This window comes from Oreochromis niloticus, linkage group LG13 (genome assembly GCF_001858045.2).
Source record: "Oreochromis niloticus isolate F11D_XX linkage group LG13, O_niloticus_UMD_NMBU, whole genome shotgun sequence".
Lineage (NCBI taxonomy): Eukaryota > Metazoa > Chordata > Actinopteri > Cichliformes > Cichlidae > Oreochromis > Oreochromis niloticus.
In genome coordinates this window covers 785,724-805,831 of record NC_031978.2, presented here as the reverse complement: position 1 = coordinate 805,831, position 20,108 = coordinate 785,724, and the positions used below count along the sequence as shown (strand labels likewise).

At 39.9% G+C, this 20,108-nt stretch overlaps 1 protein-coding gene across 1 annotated transcript in view; it reads right to left on the bottom strand.

Moving 5' to 3' along the window:
* hectd2 (HECT domain containing 2) overlaps positions 1 to 20,108 on the bottom strand; it is a 62,270-nt gene that overhangs the window by 26,917 nt on the left and 15,245 nt on the right. Inside the window, exons 3-14 of the mRNA XM_005473752.4 lie at positions 18,142 to 18,280; positions 17,925 to 18,027; positions 17,660 to 17,749; positions 16,998 to 17,062; positions 16,645 to 16,690; positions 13,084 to 13,193; positions 10,965 to 11,113; positions 10,745 to 10,868; positions 8,355 to 8,451; positions 8,105 to 8,212; positions 5,823 to 5,955; positions 379 to 467 (exon numbers count right to left, since the gene is read on the bottom strand). Of these exons, the coding sequence (XP_005473809.1) occupies positions 379 to 467; positions 5,823 to 5,955; positions 8,105 to 8,212; positions 8,355 to 8,451; positions 10,745 to 10,868; positions 10,965 to 11,113; positions 13,084 to 13,193; positions 16,645 to 16,690; positions 16,998 to 17,062; positions 17,660 to 17,749; positions 17,925 to 18,027; positions 18,142 to 18,280 (1,253 nt within the window). The remainder of the gene's footprint in view (positions 1 to 378; positions 468 to 5,822; positions 5,956 to 8,104; positions 8,213 to 8,354; positions 8,452 to 10,744; positions 10,869 to 10,964; positions 11,114 to 13,083; positions 13,194 to 16,644; positions 16,691 to 16,997; positions 17,063 to 17,659; positions 17,750 to 17,924; positions 18,028 to 18,141; positions 18,281 to 20,108) is intronic.

The window sequence follows — 20,108 nt, the reverse complement described above, 5'->3', positions numbered from 1 at the left end:
CTGTGTGTGGTTATTTGTGCCCATCTGCACATTACATGCATTTAAAGTCTGACCCTCCCTGAAACACTCAGCAGTTTTGTCTAGAGCAGAAAAGCAGCTATAACAGATGCTGTGAAACTGTTCTGCAGCTACGAAAATAATGCATTGAAACGCTAATGTGGGAGGTCCGTCAGGTGCTAAACAAACTGCTCCGATGCAAGTTCATTCAAAAAAACAAAAAAACAAATATTATTCTCCTTCCTTTAACTTGAACTGGATAAGGTTGGCAAGCTCGTTAGGCTCATTAGGACCTCCAAAGAGCTCATTTATAAAGTGCTTAAACAACTTTTAAAGTTTGCACATACCCTGATGTTTGTTGTTGTTCTTCATAAAGGATACAGTCCCGACCAACTGGAACTCAGAGTAGTTGTCACACTTCCAACTGCTGAACCAATGGCAGCGCGAGTCCTTCATGTAGGTAAACATCCCTAAAAAATGAAAGTACTCCATTTAGATTGAACATATCTCTTTTATCTAATTTGATACATTTGATTGGTAGAAAAAATTATACAGGAAGTGATGGAGGCAAAAAAAAGAGGAAAGATCATTTTTACAACAAACAGAGGGTCTGAAGAAGAAAAGACAGAAGAAACAAATAAGAGACAGCAATAAAAAGACATGTGGTGCATGTAGTTGGACTTTTCCAGGAAACAGCGAGTCCCTGTTAAATTAAAAAGTGTCCACATAAAGTTTTCAACTCAGGACTTTTGATCAAGTGTCCAAACTTGGGGAAAAAAGGGATTTAGGTTGAGTTGAATTTGAAAGTAGCGGTAAGACTGCATTGAAATCAAAAGCATCCGGCACTGCTATTACTCTGAATACAAGCGGAGATAGAAACCAAACATGTCAGCGAGGTTTGGGAAAGTATTTCAGATGTTAAGGCTGTTTTATTACAATCGACTGGACTGCCCTGCATGTTGCAACGCGATGCTGAAAGAGTGCCTGGTTCATCACTGAGATCACTGAGCTATATCAGAGTTAGAGGCTGGTTCGCATCTACCCCTCATATGGAATTTTTAAATGCACACTTGGAATTTGAGAACCACAATTCCCTTGCAGGTGGTGCACACCCTCTGATCCCCCTTCTCACAAAGGGTGACCGCCTCTGCAGTTCAACAAGGAAAGGACACTGTCCCCAACTTCCATTCAATATTTAGAGGTGTGTCAACCAGGACGGTCCAATGGCATCAAAAGCCTTAAATAACTCATGGAGAATCCCCCCCAGGGGCACAAGAGACGTTTTTAGCAAGCTCCCCTCCAGTTTCCTCTTAGATCTTCCACAATCAGCTGTAAGCAATATTATTGCAAAGTGTGCATGATGTTAAAGGTCGCCAATGCTCTGCTGACTCGTCCCTGAACCTGTCTAAACCTCCTCCGGCATTAACATCAGAATAAAAACTGTGTACTGGGAGCTTCATGGCATGGCTCTGTGTGGTCAAGCAGCTTCTGCAGGTGTAATGTGTAGGTGTGTACATAGCACATGCTTCTTTAGCCTCCACCTGAAAAGCTTTGTTGTTTTACTGCTGATCTGCTGGATGTCAGTCACATCACCTCTTTTCTGATTAGAGTTTCTCAAAGACTTTGGAGTCAGACCTGTTACAGATCGTCAACTTTTCTTTAATGTCAGGTGTTTTCCCAGAACCACTAAAAACTGCTGTAATTAAACCTCTACTGAAAAAGGACAATCTTGACAAGACACAAATGAACAACTACAGGCCGATCTCAAATCTCCCGTTTTTAAGTAAGATCATTGAAAAAGCAGTTTCTCAACAGCTCAATTACTTCTTAACACAGAATAACTGCTATGATGCCTTCCAGTCAGGTTTTAGACAGAACCACAGCACTGAAACCGCTCTGACCAAAGTATTTAATGACATATGTCTGAACACAGACAGTGGAAAAATGTCAGTCTTAGTTTTACTGGATCTCAGTGCAGCATTTGATACAGTTGACCACAACATATTACTCAAACGACTGGAGAACTGGGCAGGTCTTTCAGGAACTGTACTAAACTGGTTCAAAACATACTTAGAAAACAGAAAATACTTTGTATCAATAGGTAACTTCACATCTGAGCAGACAAGTATCACATATGGAGTTCCCCAAGGTTCCATCTTGGGACCCCTTCTGTTTAACATTTACATACTTCCACTGGCACAGATTATAAAGAACAACAAAATAAACTATCACAGCTATGCAGATGCCACACAGATATATATCACAATGTCACCAGGAGACCGAGGCCCCGTACAGGTTGAAGACTCACCTGTTCTCAGCTGCATTTGAATAAAGCACCAAATCCGCACTGTTTTACTTTTAAGCTTAAATTTCAAAACTTACATTTTAACTACTGATTTTATCTACTGTTCCTTTTTTTCATTTTAAATCATGGTTTTATTTGTTTTTGTTTTTTAATGTCTCTGTAAAGCACTTTGAATCACCTTGCTGTTGAATTGTGCTATATAAATAAACTTGCCTTGCCTTTCTCTGCAACAGCACCACCTTGTTGACACCCTAAGCATATTAAATATTTAATTAAAATAAATAAATACATTTAAAAAAAGGGTAACACACAAGTTGTTGAGACTCGAGTGCTGCTGAAACTCTTCCAGCTGTGACTGAAAGAAACAGCAGCAGTCTGTTCAGAGTGGAGACTCACATCTGGACCACTCACATCTCTGAACACAAGAAACCGAAACCACCTCATGTATAAAAGAGCCTGTGTGTGTGTGTATGTGCGTACACCTGTCTGTGTGCAGCTGGGAGTGTGTGTGTGTGTGTATCATGTGCAGAGGTGGGGATTTCCCCGTGCTGCTAATGAGGGGAACACAGCTTTCATTGAGTGTGTTGCTTTGGGCCGACTTCCCCCTGGCACCGACAAACACAGACGACGGCGGAAAGATGGAACGACGATGGAAAGAACAACTTAAACCAGAGCGGAGACGCAGAGAGCAGAAAACGCAGATGCACGGGCAGACGCTCGCTTGGTTTCCACTCGAGTGTATTTTATGCAAATTCCAACATACTGAACTACAAAGGCTGAACGGACGTGGCTGAAACTTGGAGAAAATGCTATAGCAATATTGTAAAAAGTTTTTTTTGCCCAGACGCGATGTGAGTATCGTTTTGCGGTTAGGGGAAATGTTGGAGCGGCAGTGATGGAAACACACTTGTTGAATTGAAAAATGGAGGAAGAAAGGCTTGAGAAATGTTTTCCTCACAGTTCACAGAAATGCAGTTTGGCTTGAGATCTAAATCATTTCTGTCAACCACCAACTCGCCACCATTTGTGAAATGTGCAAATCAGCATAGCTCAGCTGGAAAGCGGTGAATAAAATAACTGTTTGTGATAAGTGTGTTAAATCGAGACTTCACATTAAAGGATTTTTTACTGTCTCCCCAAAAGAGCAAAGCCAACAATGAAAGTATGGTGCTATGAAGCACTGTGTATATATTTAAAGGCTGATATAACCCCGTTTCCTCAACTTTGTTTCATGTTTGCTTAAAACTAGACTTTCCAGCTGTTTTAGGAAACTATTGAATTCTTTCCAAAGGGAAATATTTGAGCCCTTTATTTAGGATTTATTTATCCACATTACCAGCGGGCATGGAAGTGAGAGTCTTTAGCTGCGTTTCCACCAAAGGACCACGTAATCTTAGGTTAATGTGCGAAAACTTGCCAAGAAACTACAGGTTCCTTCAGCTGTTAGTGACTGTCAAACACAGACCCTTGTAAAGGAAAGGCAGAGCAGCCAGCAAGTTCAACTCAATCCAGTTTTATGTATTTAGGGCCAAAACACAACAGCAGGTCAAAACCCAACAATACCACTGAGAAATAAACTCTATTCAATTCAATTCAATTTTATTTCAATGCAATTTTATTTATACAGCGCTAAATCACATAAACAGTCACCTCAAGGCGCTTTATATTGTAAGGTAGACCCTACAATAATACAAACAGAGAAAAAAACCCAACAATCTGAAAATATGACCGCCTATGAGCAAGCACTTTGGCGACAGTGGGAAGGAAAAACTCCCTTTTAACAGGAAGAAACCTCCAGCAGAACCAGGCTCAGGGAGGGGCGGGGCCATCTGCTGTGATTGGTTGAGGAGAGAGAAGGAAGACAGGATAAAGGACATGCTGTGGAAGAGAGACAGAGACTAATGGCCCTTTTATAAGTATAAAAGGAGGACCAATGAATGACCAATTTAGAAGAATGTGAAGGTAGATGCTAAACATGTGGAACGATGGGGAAGAAGTGGCCTCGAGGAGGTTGTTTGTTGCGGTCGCTGACTCTACCTTGACCGTGAAAGACACTAAAGATATTAAGTGTGAAGAAGTCTACGCTGACAGTTAACGACTATAACTTATGACACAAATACAATAATCACAGCAGCACAGCAGAAAGTCAGACCAGACTCCCCTCTGTATCCTCCGACCAGCCAGGCAGAAGACCCAATTATGTCTACGCTTTTATAGAGACTTGGCTCGGCCCTGACATCTTGAATCTGCCGCAATTTTACAAACTGAACTACTTAAACCAGCTTTAACGGGCATTATAGGCCTCAGAAGTGCTCATCTTTCTCCAGAATCAGTGTTGAACTATAAGGTGAAAGTGACACCTGCAACATCAGTCAAGCACTTTTTTTGCATTACAGAGCTACTGTGTTCCAAATGATGGGAGGTTCTTGGGTGTTTAAAAGAAGAGTATTGGAGAAATACTCATATTTAGAAATAATAATGCAGTAAACCCTCTTATGTCCAGGATCTCTCTCCTGCCTGAGGCCTTTCCTTCTCATTTGACTGTATTTTCAGTTTTATTGCCTTTTTTGTGGCGAGTTCTTTCTTTTACTGAAAGAAAAGTAAAGTTTCCACAGTTTCTCCAGCTGTTCCATTGTCCAGCATTCTTGCTACTGGGGAAAAGTTGCCAATAGCTACTGGGAAAAAAACAAGTTCTAGCTGAGAGACAAAACTGGGCTGCACACAGAGCCAGTCAAAACTTGGGACACACATAAAAAGCAAGGCTTACATTGAACCATCTAAATAATAATGGTGTCTTTATTCTAAAGCTGTCACATCGAGCAAACGTCACATCAAACACGAGCAACTTTACGTGTGATAAGTTTACCGGTCGTTGTAGAGCCTAATGCAACTGTTATGTGAAGGAGTGACTTAGCCGTGTCTGGCTTTAGATTTGTAATAAATCGTGTAAATAGAGGTAAAGGAGTTTAAAAGACTGAGAGACCAACACTGAGAAAGAGATAGGCACAGTGACAACAATGGCAAACGGAGATAATTACAGTCAGGCAGCCAGAACAGAAAAAAAGGAAAAGAGAAACAAGAGAAGAAGACCATCATAATAAGAACTCTTCCAGACTGAAATGACAGTTAATTATATAGTTGCCAAAACCAACACGGGCCACTTTTCTCAGCCATCTGACACTTATTCCCGCTGCAGTTTCACTGACCCGAAAACTCACAAAGCACGTCCACCGAGGCCTCCGTCTAATAAAAATGTACTTTCCGTTTTATCCAATAAAAATGTGATTTTCTTTCCGCTTCACTTCAATAATAAAATACAGCTTCACTTTCCACTGACTTTGTATCAAACAGGATTTACCTTCCAGATTCTCAACCTTATCTGTTATTCTCAGCTGCTCCCTCGAGACCTATTCAAAGAAAAGCTTTTCCATTTTTATGATGAAGGCTGGATTGTGGACACTCACAGCTCAGCAGCTCATATTTCAGTGTGAATGACCTCCAATCTGAAGCCCTGACTCACCGTAGTCTGTGTGAAAGATTTGTCGGACGAGTAGCAGGAACCACTCCTTCGTCAGGCCGCCCATGTCCAGCCCCGCCTCCCCGACAAAAGTCACCCGCAGCTTCTTCTTCAGATCGCATCGCTTCCTCGTCAGCTATCGGCGACAAAAAGGGAATACAAGATGAAACCAAACAAACACATTTCGTTTCAGTTTGCATTGCAGAAACACTTGTTGCAGAAACCTTTGTACCCCTTGGATGGGTAAGAGTTGCAGCACCTGAAGCGTCTGATGTGGGGTTATCCTGGGTGACACACCTTGGCAATATTGTGTTGTGATATCAGCCAGGGTTCTGTTGGTGAGAGTCTACTCTACCGATTGAGAGTTTGTCAAACCGCTCTGCATATGCTTTGTGGAACTGCTGTGCGATTGCTCTTATGGTGCCCTGTTGGAGATGCTTAAGAAATCTGGGGTATCAGGTCCATTATTATGGGTTATTTGGCTCCTGTACAGCACCAGTGAAAGTTTTGCATTGCTAACAATAAGTCAGCAAATGCTGCCCTTTGTTAGCAATTCTTTTTGAACACAGATGGTAAGAGCAGTACCGTCTCCAGGTTGGGAAAGAGCCCAAGAATGTAGAGATCTTGTTGATGAGTGGGTTAAGAATGAAGCAGGAAATTGACAGACCAGTGGTTGTGGTGTCTGCTGGGATGCGGATGCTATTTGTTCTGGTAAAGAGAGATATGTCCAAAGCGGCTGATTTACTGGTCCATCTACACTCCTACCCACATCTATGGTCATGATGAGGGAAGGAGTTATGAAAGGAATTATGAAAACTGCAAACAAGAGCCTGCTGAGGCACTTTCAGCTCTGCCTTCCAGACTAGGTGAGGAGCTCAGTTGTTCAGGAGGCGCTGAGAGTAGAACTGCTGCTCCTCCACAACAAGTCAGATCGGCTGACCAGGTGCCTCTGGACGCCTCCTGTGGAGGTGTTCCAGTCACGCCAACATGGGAAAGATTCCAGTGCAGATATGATGGAGAGATTATGGTTCTCTTCTGGCTTGAGAATGCCACAAGAGCTTTAGGCACAGGTCAACGAGAAAGAGGACTGGTCTGCTTAGACTGCTGCCCCAGACAGAAGCAGTACAAAATAAGTAGATGTGGAAATATTTTCTGGATAAAAAAAAACCTTGGGACATTGGAAAAAAATGGCATCCTCTGCTATAATTTCCCATAAACACTGTTACTTAATTTGCAAAATGGTTTCTTCAAATGAAAGTATGAAAATGCTGTGATCATGTATTTCTCAGTGTCTGCAGACTGAATATCTTCACAGGGACAGACCAGCAATTAAAGACCAAAATGAAAGACATTTGGTCTGAACCTCACTGCAGGAAGAAAATAACATTTCACATAATTTAGACTTGGATTTTAGTGTTTATCTCAGATTTACGGTTACATTTCGGTTTGACGGAGGTTGAGGGTGACACATGACTGCAAAACATTAAAGGCATACTTGCTGATCCTCATGGCAGGGTCTGTATATTCACTGGCCGATATTCCCAGCATTCCCACATCACAAGTTTCCAATTCTTCCCCCCTTGCTTAAAACAACATTTTAAGAAATATTTTTGGTTGTTATCACACTCTCAGATGTCCTAAAAACCCAGTTTACACCCATGAGATTCTTCTCAGTTCCCTCTTTTTTCACGATCTTTGCTCAGTACTTCAGTGGAGAAGGCACATTAACACATCTCATTTTTCATTAAATGACACTGAACCTGCACCAATCTGGGCTTGTGTATTTCTAAAGAACATATTTTTCTGATTGGCGTTCTGGTATAAACCAAAATTGCATTAGGACATTTAAAACACACTAAACATAAATTCACAGTCTGTTATAGCTCAAGGTATGCAGTCACTTCAGATATCTGCATATAAATATGTGTAAAGATGGTAGACAAAGGAGTTTTTACGGACATGAATGTTCCTGGTTTGTCTTAATTTTAATAACCAATCATGTCTGAGCAGGTACTAACCAGGTAAACTGATAACATGGACAGCAAAAAACAGGTGCAGGAGATTTTTTTTATAATTTTTTTAAAAATAAATAATCATCATGGCAGTTTTTCATGCATTAAAGATCCGACAACATTCACATTATTTCTAATTAATAAACGCCCCGATGACACCGGTCTACACTGCATGCTTTAACTTGCATATTTCACTTTAAACAGTTTAAAAAATGTTTAAACATCTTGTAAAATGATTATACATCAAAAACTGAAATTTGTGAATGTACTAACCTCATCCAGTGAGTCGCTGAGAAGCTGTGCTCGTCGTACTTTAATGTTGAGAAACAGAAGGTTCATGTCCACTCTCTGCCTGCGAGAAACTTTACTGACCAGACTTTGCTGTGAAGCAAAAACACAGAACTCTAAATTCAACAGACAAGCATTTGTTGCTCATATACAGCTTCAGCAAATCTGCCTTCTCTGTGTTTCTTTATTACGATACTTTAAGGCTGGAATCAGGCTTTGTTAATGTGCGACTCACCCTGGCCTGACTGATCATCTGTTGCTCCGAGTCTTTCTGGATGATGGCTTTCTTTACCACCGTTGAGAGGATGAAGGGAAACTGACAGAAAGAAAACCTGAAAAAGAGGAAAAAATTAAGAATCGTTAATAATTCTCAGGCAGAGTGTCTTACTCTGTTTTTCTATCAGCAGTTTCATAAATATGTCTTTCTGTAACTGCATTCCTGACCAGCTTTCAAGTGTTTTCAAAATTCTATACTTTACCCTAATGAGCAGGCTCTGAAGTCTACACCCTCCAAGCCACATGAGCTCCACAAATCCCCCACCACACCAGCCAGAGGCTGTAAGAGCCGATCATTTCAACTGTAAACTCCAGATCCATTTTCTTTGTGAGACGTTAACGAGCCGTGACACAGCGTGAAACGAACTTCATGGCTTCTGCAAGTCTTTCCATAGTTCTGGATAAACTGCAGCTGTGGAAGCGTTACTTCATTCTGCTTATAAGGAGATACTCAATTTCACTTCCAGGAATCTTCAAAGGGATGTTAGATGACTTTCGGTCATGGGTAGCACTTACTCAGAGTAATGTACTGTAACATGGAGGGACAATTCTAGTAGTAACTTGCAGGCAAGTCTAAAAACTTTTTTTTTGACAAAAATCAGTCATCACTGACTATTTCATCATCCCATCATTACTACTATACTGTACTATACTTTACTACACTACAAAGTAGTACAGCATTTTATGCTTTATATTTATTGCTGAAATCTGTTGACTGTTTAGTTTACACAAAACTAAACCGATGAAGATTTGAATTATAAAAGTGAAGTGAATCAGAGTCATTTAGGTTTTGTATTATTGGTCAACCAATCTGAATCCAGATTACATTGATTTAGTCTCTTATATAGAGTAACCCAGGGTTATGACTGGATTTGAATCACAAGTTAAAGTAGAATATGTTACCTTTTTGGTATTTTCAGGAACATATCTTTGTGGAAAAGTTGTGTATCCATGAGAAATGAGCAGCTCTAGCATAACCAGCTACTGCAATCAAACATAAACTTGTTACATAGCAACAAATCAACTACCCACATGCTGACTACCATGTTCAGTGATCTACAAGAAAGAAAAGAAATGCCTAGTTCATACAAAATTACAACAGGGTCTTGTTTGCGCCCGTTTGTCACCGAAGAGGTACGCCCCACCAAAATGAGAGATGTCAGCTATTTCATTATATGCAGTGGTGTAAATTTAATGCCAAAGTTTCATTAGTTTATTATGCTGCTTGAAAGGATGTAAAATTGTGGTAAAAATGCTTGATTTGAACAGAAATGCATCTATGCTAGCAAGAAATTATTCCTACAAATCTATATGGTAATACAACATATCTCAACCCATAACAACAAATAAAGAAAGAAATATTCAAAGTGTTCTGGTACCTAATATTACTTCAGTTTTGCCTTATTAGCCTATGCATGCATTTAAAGCCAGATGTGGTCAGAATGGCTGGCTTTGGTGTCGACTACAGTAAGCCTTGGTCCTTCAATTTCTTTGTTATTTAACAAATAACAAAGCGATCATGGCTCAAGAGTTGGCAGCTTGTCTTGTAATCGGAAGGTTGCTGGTTTGAGCCTCAGGTCCAACAGTCTTGGTCGTTGTGTGTGTCCAATGTAGCTTGCCATCACCAGTGTGTGAATGACTGAATGTAGTTTAAAGCTCTTTGGGGTCCTTAGGGACTAAGTAAAGCGCTATACAAATACAGGCCATTACTTGAGTTAGAAGATAAAAGCAGTTGTACTTTTTGGATTCAGTTTTAAAAGTTTGTTAGTTAAGAAGTTAGTTAAGAAGCCTGAATCTCGTTCGAACTCCTGTTCGTGTTTTATAATTATATTTATATCATTTAACATTCATAGAATTACAGCAATATGGTGCCATCTTATATGCCATTAGTTCCACTACATCATAAATTTATGGACTAAGAAAATGTTTGGGGGCTCGTCCGGGATTTTCACCAGGACAAGCCCTCTATCATACCCTTTCTATATAATGTTTTTTTTTTTTTTAAGTAAATCTTTTAACCAAAAAGGTCATGTCCATCTAAAAGTTGATTATTTTTAAATTGTAAAACGACTCAAATGACATCCTGGAAGTAAAATGTATCCTGTCGCCTTTGGTGCTCTAAAGAATGGTCTAAGTGAACAATAAATTTTGTGATTAAATTGAAAATCATGTCCAGCTAAATTTCTTGACAGGTAATTTGTCCAGTATTGGCTGAAAGAAAACAAACCTAATTGCAAGATATGTGTTTTAGGTTTACTAATGATGAAAGCATATCTGGAACAGGATTTAGCAGGATTAAACCTGATGGAAAATTCATAAAGTTTAATGTATACAGAAAAAATAACTGACCTATTTGAGTTGCCATAGTTCTGCCAGGTCCTATAATCTTCCATAAAATCTATGTGTTCAAGAGTAATGTTGTAAAAGTCAGTGAAGGACATGATTGGAGCGGAGGAGACACTGTTGGCTGCATCTGAGGACAGGGAAAAAATAATAATAGTCAAATGTGATGGAAATCATCTGCAGCAGACATCAAGATGTTATTAGTTTGTGGATGTAAGAGACTCACTGAAGAGGCTGAGCACTTTGGTTGCGGAGGGAATCCACCAGGCGCACTTGGACAGAGGAGGAAGTTCATCTGGTTCTGCTGGAAACAGGCGAGTGGAGATGAACTGCAGGAGGCGCTCTACCAGTTGTCTGAAACGCCTTGCAGACAGTCTGACACACACACACACACACAGATACATGGAGTTAATACTGGTGGCTTGGCAGAGTCAAATTGCACCCTGAAATATACATGTGCACAAAAATAGATGCTTACACTTCAAGGAGGAAAAATAATAGCAGCTTTGGAAAAGTTTGGTTTTTGGATCTGAGCAGAACTAAACAGAACTTCTAATTTGAAGCAGCTTGCTAGTAAATCATTACCACAAACAGCATGAATTCAAATGTTCCTCATTCAAGCCGAGAGGGAGACGAACAGAAGCTGGTTTACATTTGTACTTTCAGTCTGTGTGTGATGTTTAAAGTCTTCTAGCTGGACAAAGTTTATATTTGGACAGTGAGTAACAATGTAATTAAATAAGATAAAGGAAATTTATAGATTAACCAACATGTTTTTTTTTTTCTATCGGAGAGAAGTTTAATATTTCATAAGCCCCATAAATATTAATCTCTTACTGTTGATTACTGTGTTGACATTGTGAAAAATTTCTTTCATACTAAAACTCCCAAACAAGCTTCCAGTCTTTGCTTTCACGTCCAGGGTTCTTGCACCATAAAGACTGGATCTAAGACTTTTTTTACTGTCATTCTGCATAAAATTTTGGATCACAGCTTGTTGGGTTTTTGCAAGCAGATTCTCAAACATTAAAACAAATATGTCCTTGTTAGCATCCACAAAAAGCTGAAATGAGATTTCCATATCATCCAAACTTGCTCGTATAGACCATTTGATTAAAAATATATTTATTTGTGCATGCAAAAATTCACAAACACACCCCCACCACCACCACCATCACCATATGCATGACAGATTCACCAAACGTGTTCTTAGCAAAACAATATATAATGAAAGATGACCTGAGAAAACTTTTCTAGGATGTTTTTCCATATTCAAGCAAAAGCAGATAATATGTGTACAGTAACAACAGCAGCACACAATGTTGTAACTCACCATGAGGTTTTGTTTTTTTTTAACTATTTAACATTCAGCCAGTCACTAGCAGCCCACCTATGGTTAGGGATAGGGTCTGGCTTATGTTGACCCCTTTTTTAAATATAATTTTTGCCCATTTGGAACACTCACATAGAAAAAAGATGCAACAGCTGATGTATGACTCTTTATTTGAAAGATTTGCCAGAAACATTTTGCCAAAACAAAACTCAAGCCGTGGACAAATTATTGGTGACCTGGTGGATGTCAAGTAGTTAAGCATACTCTTTTAAGTAGAACAATTCTATTATACTTGACAGTTAATCACAAATACACGTTTGAACTTTTTATTCCAGACGGGAAAGTGTTGGCACGCAGGTCGCACTGTGTGGGCTGATTAGAGTGGGAAAAGCAAAGCAGAAGACAAAAACCAAGCTGGATGTAAAAAGAATGCGAGTGCTGTATTTTGTCAAATTTTAGGGTTTGCACCAAACGACAGCAGAGATTCATAAAACCTCAAAACTGTGTATGTGATATGCATTAAGAAAGTGAGACTAAGCAGAGTAGTTGCCTAATTTATGTTCTCATCTCACAATTTATCACCTGCTAACCCTGCTGCAGAAACAAGATGACAAGAGCCAATCCGCCCACACATCCACGAGTTATTTAAAGCTTCAGATCCCACATTTTCCACAGGAGGCTGTACGATCTCTTTAACATACAACATCCTCTCTCCTTAGATCCAGTGTGGATGACAAAAATCAGTGAAAGACAAAGCAATTCAAATGTAAAGACAAAGAAAATATTCTGTAGCTTTATAGATGCTGTAAAAGGACCTAAATCACAATATGATACCTGACATTTTTATTGTTTACTTAAACTGCGGTGAGGTCCATTTGTTACTGGCTGCGAACCAATATCAAACTGGTTAACACACACACACACACACGCACGCACGCATACACATGCACGCACACACCCACGCACGCGCACACTCACACACACATGCACACACACAGAGTTTTGGACTTACTTTTTAAACCAGTGAACCAGGAAGTGATGGTCAGCCTCAGACAAAGCTGCGATCTGCCTGAGCAGGTGAGCATAGATCACATAGGTGCTGGTGCTTGAGTACTGTGGGTTCTACACACACCCACACACACACACACACACACACACACAGCAGAAACACATAGTTAAAAAGCCGGAATTCAACATGTGAACTGAGACGGAAATCGTAACACAAATGTCAAATGTATTGCATGATGCTACCAACAGAGACCTTAACAGGACAAATTGATAGAGCAGCAACTTAGTGCCTGAATGCATGTGAACACACATGGCAACCATGGTAAAGTACACAATTCAAGTTATCCTCTGCTTAAACATTTATAAGGGCATGTACTGTCTTGTATTAAATAGTATGTGAGTCAATATATACTACAAATAACTGTTATTTATGCTGGGAACATGCTAAGGTAATGAACTACCTGCTCATTTTACTTGTAGTAGTTAACCATGCTAACCATTTTTGAACTTCACTTTTTTAAACATGTACTTTTCAAAGAGTTTTTTTACATGTCCACTTAGGTGGACAACATATGTTTTGACTGGGTGCAGGGTATGGAGTGACACATCAGTGTCCAATGTAGTGGTTTATGTGCAAGTATACCATCAACACAAATACAAGAACACAACCTTTGAATAGCTGTCCACTGTAGTGACCACTATGCGTGAAAGGGTTAAATTGAGTTGACTGATTAAAGCATGCTCGTCTGGTGAAAGCTGTCCTGGTTAATCTGAGTAAACAGTTTTTTGATGCCTTTATGGGCTCATTTACTCATTTTGAGCTATATGGAATAAAACAGTACATTTGTTAATAATTTCACCCGCTGGTTTCAAAAGCTCCATTGTGAAGCATCAACATGAGGATTTTAGTCATCAGAGGCGGATGTGACTGTTAAACTGCATTCTCATTGGTTCACAAACTGTCGATCACAATGGATTAGCCGATGAGCATGCCCCATATAAGCCTTCTTTCTGAATCTTAGAGTTAAAGGCTACTTCTACCTTTTATACTCTAACAGAAAGAGAAACTTATCACATAATGAAGCCAAAGACGAGACCATAAGAGGACACTTTTCAGTGTTGTTTTCATTGACAACAACAGTCAACCATGAAAAACACAGAATAGAAATAAAAAGCAAAACATCACACTTGAGCTACGCCAATTACTGGATGGCTGCTTTTTAACTATGAACACTATGGATGAGCATTTACATGCAAATTCTGTCTCCAGACCTTCTCCAGTGGACTGCTGCTTGTTTAGTGTGTTGTTCAGATCAGCAGGATAAGACATGAAATGTTGAGCAAGAGTCTGAGTCTAGTTTGTGGAACATTAGTTTTCATGAGTTTCTTATTCTTTTATTACTTGATAGAATAAAATAAAATAAGTTTAAGAACAACATGAAATGGAAAAATATGACTGATGGAGTTCATTTTTTATTCATGTTCTAACCATAACCAAGTGGCTTTTACCGCATGCTTGTCATAAACATATTTTTTCCCTGTTTTATTTCTTATTCATCTCCTTATTTCTGTTGAGTGCATTTTTAGATAAAATAAAGGGACCATAAATATCTCATTAGTTTGCATTACTAAGAAAATACCTTTTTTTGAGGAAAGTACCCCTTATTTTGATAGTTTTGTGAATGATTTCCTCCACTTTTTAGAACATTTACTCACCAACCTTAAACCTTTCATTTGGGATTACAGGAACATGTGTTAAAGGGAATCTGCTGGGTCTCCCACAAGCATCCAAACAACCCTTAAACAACCCTCTAGACAAATTTGTTTAGATGAGAGAATGAAAACAACAGTTAACTGCCCCGGTGGACTTCATTACAGCCTCATGTCCTCAGCTCTTATTAATTAACTTGGAGAGTACAACATTATAACATAAAGAAATAATGGGCAGAACTATGAAAACAAAAACAAGTTGAAATGAAACAAAATTATGGTTCAGGTTGAACATAATGTTTGAGTTTTCCATTGAAAATGCTTCATGGTCAACATACGGTTCATATTTATAAGATCCAGAGAAGGCTGGTTTACAGCAATTCCATAAAAATCTGTCATTCGTTCAACTAACTGCAGGGCTAAAGGCTGACTGAAGTAGGATTTAAATGCTTGTTATTACTTTACTTTTTTCCTCAAGTGTGACCCACTTTCACTTTGACCGCACGCGCATAAGTTTGGATGCAATAAAAGTAATAACAAATGACAAAATGAGTGAGATAATCCCCAAAAGCTCAATTCAGTCTGAGAACGGTTATAATGCACAGATGAAGGGAAAAAGAAATGAATTTGTAGCAACCAGAGCCCATAAAGGAAGGAGAGTCATCATCAGGCAGGAAACCAACAGTCCTCAACTGCAAAATGACCTCATCCAGTCCCAGTCTGTGTGTTTGTGTGTGCGTGGTTATGTTCTGATGAGAGCTGAAAGACGAGGCAAGTCCTCAAAGTCAAATGGGGCAAAATCAGAAGTTTGGCTCGGCTCTGTGTGTGTGTGATGGAGGGTGGAACCACAGTGGGACTACTGTAGACTGCTGTCTTTATCTGAGTCTGATCCCCAAAACCATATATGGGAATCAGACTGGACGGAGAACGAAAGACAGACTGAGATGAAAAATAGCATCAAAGAAAGTTACCCAAAAAGAGCAAAAGACAGAAGACTGGAATGAAAACAAGAGGGAAGATTAAGAAGAATAGCAAAGGGAAATTTCAAAAAGAAAACAAAACATTTTGATAAAAATGTCTTTGTTAAATAAGGATAAATATGGGCAAAAACTACCAAATTTAACCAATGTTCTCAAGTCCCAGTGATGTAAACGTTAACTGTTTGGTGAGAGGTTGTTTGCTGACTGTTGTTACGTAAAACTGGTGGCAGAGGTAAACAGTGCTGCACCGAAAACCTTGTTGTTTCGGTAGCTAGAAGGCACCAACAGCTTATATGGAACACCCCGACTTGTCTGCAAACACTCGTGAGACTGAACAAACCAGAAACGGAGACCATTCACCGTCAAAGTAAAAGTTAAGCCTTTTGAAACATCTTGGTTTCAGCGGAAAGGGACAACTTTTACTTTGAAGGTCTTTGAGGTAATTTGAACAACCTCCTTTTACTGTCGCAGTTTCATAGTCACTCAGTGGTTACTTAGCAAGTGTTTGCAGACAATCCCAAAAAGCAGATTCTGTTGATTTGGATGTAGCAGATAGTGAAGAAGTCAATTGGATGAGTGATGAAATGTTTCTCCCGCTGAAAACTCTACGTCCAAATTAACAGAATCAACTTTTGGGATCTACTTACCTGGATGATTGAACATGCATCAAGACATGATGCATGTTCAAGCGTGAAGTTGCCAACAGGGCGCACTGTTTTAGTCTGTCAGCCACTTTGCAACCCACCTACACTCTAGCTCCTCCTTTCATGCTGTATCTGACGTACTATATGTTCTCATTTATTTGATTTCTCACTGATTTGGGACGAAGATTAGTTCACTGTAAGGGGCCTTCTGGGTACTCCCCACAATCGTACCTGAACGAGAATGAAGTAAGCTCGCAGATCATCTTTTGTCCGAGGCCTGAAAAAAGAACAGACAAAACCCAGAACACAGTGAGACACTCTCAACAAATAGTCCCACAATATAACAAATAACTGCACCAGCAAAGAGGTACAAGGCATTACTTTAAGCTGAGCTGCACTAATCATATACATTTTACTACAATTTAATATAAATGAACAAGAATTCCAACATCAGTGAGTAGAATGGGAAAAATACCAATGAAATGTTAATAATTTCCTTTCATAAAAGCATGTATAGTAAACTTCATAAGTGGAACATGATAATAGTGTACACAAAGATGCATTTGTCAGAGAGCTCGTCTCACCCTTTCCACTCCCTCAGCAGGCTGTTAATGATCCCTTTCAGCACTGACTTCTGGATGTCCTGAGGCTAAAAACACAACCGAAACAAGCTCAGTGTGCAAATTCATGAATGTCAGAGGCTTACAAAGAGAAATAAAAACACTGAACGGCAAATTTATCTAACCTTTACCACAACAGGAAGGTCGCTTGTTCTACTTTTAAATTCAGAAAACGCTCACCAGGTGGGGACGACTCCAGTACTACTGCGAGGAACCCTGGAGTCAGTTTTGACCAGGATATATCTTTTAATGCACATATCCAAAACATCTCTACGACTGCCTTTTTAATCTGTGCAATACTGTTTAAATTAGAAACATCCTGCTTCAGAGTGATGCTAAAAGCTAGTTCACTTCTATGCTGGAGTATTGTCATTCCCTATAGTCAGTTCCTAAAAGCTCCCAGAAAAGCCTTCAGTTGACCCCAGCAGTTGATCAACTGCTGGGATTTGCTCCAGCAGTTGCACACAAGGTGTTGGGTGATGAGGCCCCATCAAATGTCAAATATTTTACATTCAAAGGTGATTAAAGGAAAACTATCGTGATTGCAAACAGCCAACAGAAGAATTTCAGAGTATTTTCTCCTCATTTCTGAGCTTATGTAAGCGTGTCTGAGGGTGTGGTCTCACTGTGTTGAGCAGTGCGTCGTAAACAGCGTTGACAAACTTGGTGTTGACTCCTGAGTCCTCTATAGTGTTAAACAATCCATTCGCCTCTCTCTGGGAAAGGAGTGATGGGGAAAACGAAGGGAGAGTAACACACGGAGAGAGTTAGTGAAAACTGCTTTCCCATCGCACCACATCGTAAAACAGTTCTGTGAAATTTTATCAGCATTTAAAAGTGTTTTCTCACAACAGGCCATTCGCTGAGAACCAGATTCTGTGTGTGATATACCTTGAAGGCAGCGTTGATTTCTATGAACGAGTCAAAGGTTGTCAGGTAAAACCCCCGGACCTCCCTCCAGTCTCCTGATTGGAGGGCACGCTCCATGTCCTCCCTAGCAGCCAAAACACACAAAAGACTTCATGGAAACCGACCTCTTTACCTTTGATTTAAGGATGTTTCCTGTATGCTTAAAGTGTGTTTAAAGCTCCAGCGAACTGACACTTACTGAAACTCCTTGGTAGTCTTGGTGCGCAGGGGGATGATGGGGTCAGAGGGGAAAGGAGCTTTGACCTCTGGAGGAAGAGTGTCGATGGAGAGCCGCTGCTTTTGACGAACATCGCTGCATATCGGAGGCAGCTCTCTCCCTGCAGGAGAGGAAAATAAAGAAGAGGAACCAGTTCAACTATAGCACGCTCTCAGTAACACTGACCTTCTGCACAGAAAACATGACTTAAGGAGTTCTTTAAAGAAAAAGAAGTTTTAAAAGCAATCTGGATGCCAAAGTAGAATTTTACAGGAAGCCACATCCTCTCATCTTCCCAGCCTAGTGAGCTACACAATGAAAGCTTTCTCAGCTATAGCAGCGCTCACAAAGACCTAATCACAGTCATAATAAAATATCAAGTCTGCTCGTTAAATGTTCATAATGTAAAGCAGATATCTGGTTCAAGACATCTCGTTTTGTGTGCAGATTATTATTAATTATGCAATGCAATCTCTGTTTTGGTTTAATATGTTTATCAGCACTCTCATGAATTAACAAGTAGAACTAAGAATGAAGCTTTTGTGTAGATTCAATAAAAGTTATATCTTCCTTTTTGTGATTTGTATTATTCTTGCTGCTGTCTTTCCTTCATTTCCACCTGATTTTCCACACTGTCAGATTAACCTCATTCAAGACTTTACATCCGAATTCACCTCCAATAAAAACCCATGTCCATGTCCTCCAACTAATCAGACTTCATTGTGTTCTGGAATTTGGCCTTTAAGGCTGTCGTGCAACCCTCCTCCTCATCCAAAGGTTTTCAACGGTGCCTCATCCAAAAATTGCTATCAACCATTTGCTTGCTTGGCTCCATCACCAGCAGCATGTAGACTCTCGGGGATTCTGCCTTGCCTTTTGACCTCCTTTTTTTTTACAAAACATCTCTCTTCTCTTCTTCTGAGATTCAAACTGAATGTGGTCCCTTGCTAACAGATTGTGCCTGATCATATGTACTTATCTGTTTACAGATAAAATCAATAAGTCATCTGTCAAATAAATTTGGTCTTTAATTAAAATATTAGCCCTGCAATAGACTGCCAACCTGTTCAGGGTGCGCCCTGCCTCTCACCCAGTGCCAGCTGGGACAGACTCCAGCCCTGAATTGGATAAGAAAACAAATGTGCATGGATGGATGGATAAAGATGGATGGATGGATGATGGATGGATGGATGGATGGATGAATGGATGATGGATGGATGGATGGATGGATGATGGATGGATGGATGGATGGATGGATGGATGGATGGATGGATGGGTAAAGATGGGTCGGTGGGTGGATTCAATAAAAACATCAAACTGCTAATTACTCACAGCTGTAGATCTGCAGCTCGACAGAGTTTAAACTGATACATGGAGTGAAAATGAGAATAAAAACAACAACTGCAAAACAGACACTGGACCTGTTTTGAATGTTTCTCGGAACATGTAGGTGTAGGGAATATGTGCTGGGAGTAAAAGAGGTCCACAAACAGAGAAATGAATCAACAACAGCTATTAACCCCAATCAGTGTGCAATCACAGAGGCCAGGCTGCACTGCATAACACACATGCATTCATCTATCCTCCCACACTGATGACCATCCATCCATTCTCTTTATAATTAGCCTCAATCCCAACACTAACAATAGGCAGGCGCAGCCGTGTCCAGGTGCATTGTGGATGCTCATTCTGCAGAAGTGGAAGGATTGTGCAAGCAGAAGATAAAAGGGACACAAGAACAGAAATGGGCAGGTGTTATATCACAGAAAAACTCCTCTCATCCACCAACAGAACAGCTAAATGTCTGCATTTTGTCCCGAGGATGAGGAAAGATGCTACAATGACGAAATCATTGTTTTAGAAAAAGTAATTAATCCAATAGTGAAAAAAAATGTGTAGGAGTAGATTTTAAATAGAAATTTCAAGCCCCTCACCCGGGGTCAGTTTGT